The sequence below is a fragment of the Aplysia californica genome, unplaced genomic scaffold (genome assembly GCF_000002075.1).
Source record: "Aplysia californica isolate F4 #8 unplaced genomic scaffold, AplCal3.0 scaffold00066, whole genome shotgun sequence".
Lineage (NCBI taxonomy): Eukaryota > Metazoa > Mollusca > Gastropoda > Aplysiida > Aplysiidae > Aplysia > Aplysia californica.
Window position 1 is genome coordinate 4,036 of NW_004797336.1, and position 2,397 is coordinate 6,432.

Sequence of the window (2,397 nt, forward strand, 5' to 3'; positions counted from 1 at the left end):
CACACACACACACACACACACACACACACACACACACACACACACACTCACACATACACACACCGTGAAGTGGATTGAGTGGTGAGTTGTAGCTTAATTTTAGGCTACCATGTCAATCAATCCGCGGAAACCACCTGTTGGACTGGCACCTATTATTTTTAAACATTTATTTATTTATATTTTGGCACCCCAGTCTTACCATGTCAAGTAGTACTGGAGTGGGGTATTTGTTCCTACGTCACATGCTAAAAATATGTAAATTAACGAGAGTGTGTCCATTTGTTTGTGTTCCCAGGCGTGGTGAGTTGCCAAGGAGACTGTACCGAGACGATGAAGTGCATGGGCCCGGACTTCAATACCATTCTCAACAGCAATGATAAACCAAGTCTGTGCAAGTAAGTCTGTGTGTTTGTGCTTAATGCCAGGGGCGGCTCGTCCATAGAGCACGGTCGTGCACTGCCGCCCAAAAATTTTAATGCGCACAACACCCACTAAGAAACAATAAAAGAACCTTTACCTTCCATCATCCAATCAGTTTTCCGTACAAGTTCCTCGCCAGAGCTTATTCGTTCATTACAACATTTAGATCTACATCTCTACAACAGCTCTTATACCATATTAAGTTCTTGTAATTCACCCAAGTAAAAAAATAGCATGTTCAGTGGTGTAATCTATCTTGGAAAATGCTCTATGGGCCGACCTAAACAACGATGACGTTTTGACCGAGTTTCTTAGTTCATAAGTATTAATAAGGCGGCACAATCTCAATGTGCACCCACCGAACAAAGCCCATAGAGACAGTCTAAAAATAACGCGATCTCAGACAAGTTCACGATATCCTACACAATTCAATGCCCGTATTATGATAGCTTTGGAGCAATCCACCGGAGCGCTCAAAGTGATGTGTGATTGGTCCATTGTCTTGCTATTTATATCTCTAGCCCCACCTCTGTAACCCTGAACTTGAGCGAGGTTAACATGACGTAATTAGGTCACTGTGTTAGAAATTGGAATGGTGTAGTGGTGAAAGTTTTATTACTCTAGTGTGTATTCCAATACAGGATGAATGAAGTTGATTGCAAATATAATCAGTTCACCAAACAAAATAACAAGAAGAGAGTGAAAGAAATAGGTCCTCACCAACCCAAAGTTAAGTATTATACTTTCGGACAAGTAGACATAGAAGCGCAGCTAGTCGTTGGTCATCGCATTGCAACGTCTCACAATAACGAACTAGTGAGAAAGAACAGGCACGTATTGTGTAAGGTTATCGTGTGTATTTTGTTCTGTGAAACTCACGAACTCACCCTTCGCGGTCATGAAAATGGTGATTTGTCGGGGAACAGAGGTATTTTTCGCTAACGCTTTGCAGGCTCTTCGGCATTTTTTGCCCACTCTAAAAAATAGGCATCGGCGTTCTCAGACGCGTTTGTCACCGGAATATTCCATGGCTGCCTGAAACAAAGTGGAATTTACAGTCTCGACTAATTAGCCCAGTCTTCATTTGGAAAGGAGAGATCCAGTTTTTGTCTTGTAAAAATTCAGTCTGAACAGTGGGACGATAATTCCATCCACGATGGTATTCTGAAGGTATTAAAGAGCGAAACATTTCTCTTCTTTTTGCACTTTTTCAACAAAGTGTTCACGCACGTTGGCGCTGTTTATGGGATCCTCTAACACAGAAGTACAACGCCCGTAGCAGCCTAACAAGCTCTAGACACGTTTAAAGTAGCCGTCGAGGAAATTAGAAACAGTGTACATGTTCCGAAAAACAAAACAGACCACAGAAAACACGCTTCCAAGAGACGCAGACATTACAACACCAACGAAATTGCTGCAAAGCAGGCCTGTAACATAATATTTTCTCAAATTGTCGAGTTTCTTGAAGCAAAATGAATTCAACGCACTATCAATCTTCGACTCCTCCAAATTCCAGGACTACCAAAAGTCGTTTTTTACAGTTCTTTTAGGATCGTTTACAGAAATATTAGGCCTACTGTTTTGCATAAAATCAAGTTACAAACAGAATTATAAGTATTACATTGCAATGAAATATTTAAGTCTGCTCAAGGTCGTACAATCCAGAGCCTTTATTCAACTCTGAAGGACTACAAACAAACTCAACACAGCATTCAGAGAAGTATGAAAAATCCTAGACATCACCCTGACGTTTATGTCCATCCTCAAGGACATCATTGACAGCGGTGGGGTGGGGGTGTTTAGTAGGCTTGGAAAGACGTTAGTGCTTTTTGTGTTGGTTTTTATTTTCGATATGAGGATTATTTGTTTGACATTTGTAGTTGTAGCATGTTGAGGAAAATGGAAATCATTTTAAGATATTTACACATACCCATACACAAACAAACACACACCCGCACGCGCACGCACACACACACA

The 2,397-nt window shown here is 41.0% G+C and overlaps 1 protein-coding gene across 1 annotated transcript in view; it reads left to right on the forward strand.

Annotated features, from left to right (window-relative positions):
- Positions 1-295: 295 nt before the first annotated feature.
- LOC101845227 overlaps positions 296-2,397 on the forward strand; it is a gene marked incomplete at its 5' end in the record, with an annotated part of 14,199 nt that continues 12,097 nt past the window's right edge. The window contains 1 exon segment of the mRNA XM_013079845.2: positions 296-395. Coding sequence (XP_012935299.1) covers positions 296-395 — 100 coding nt within the window.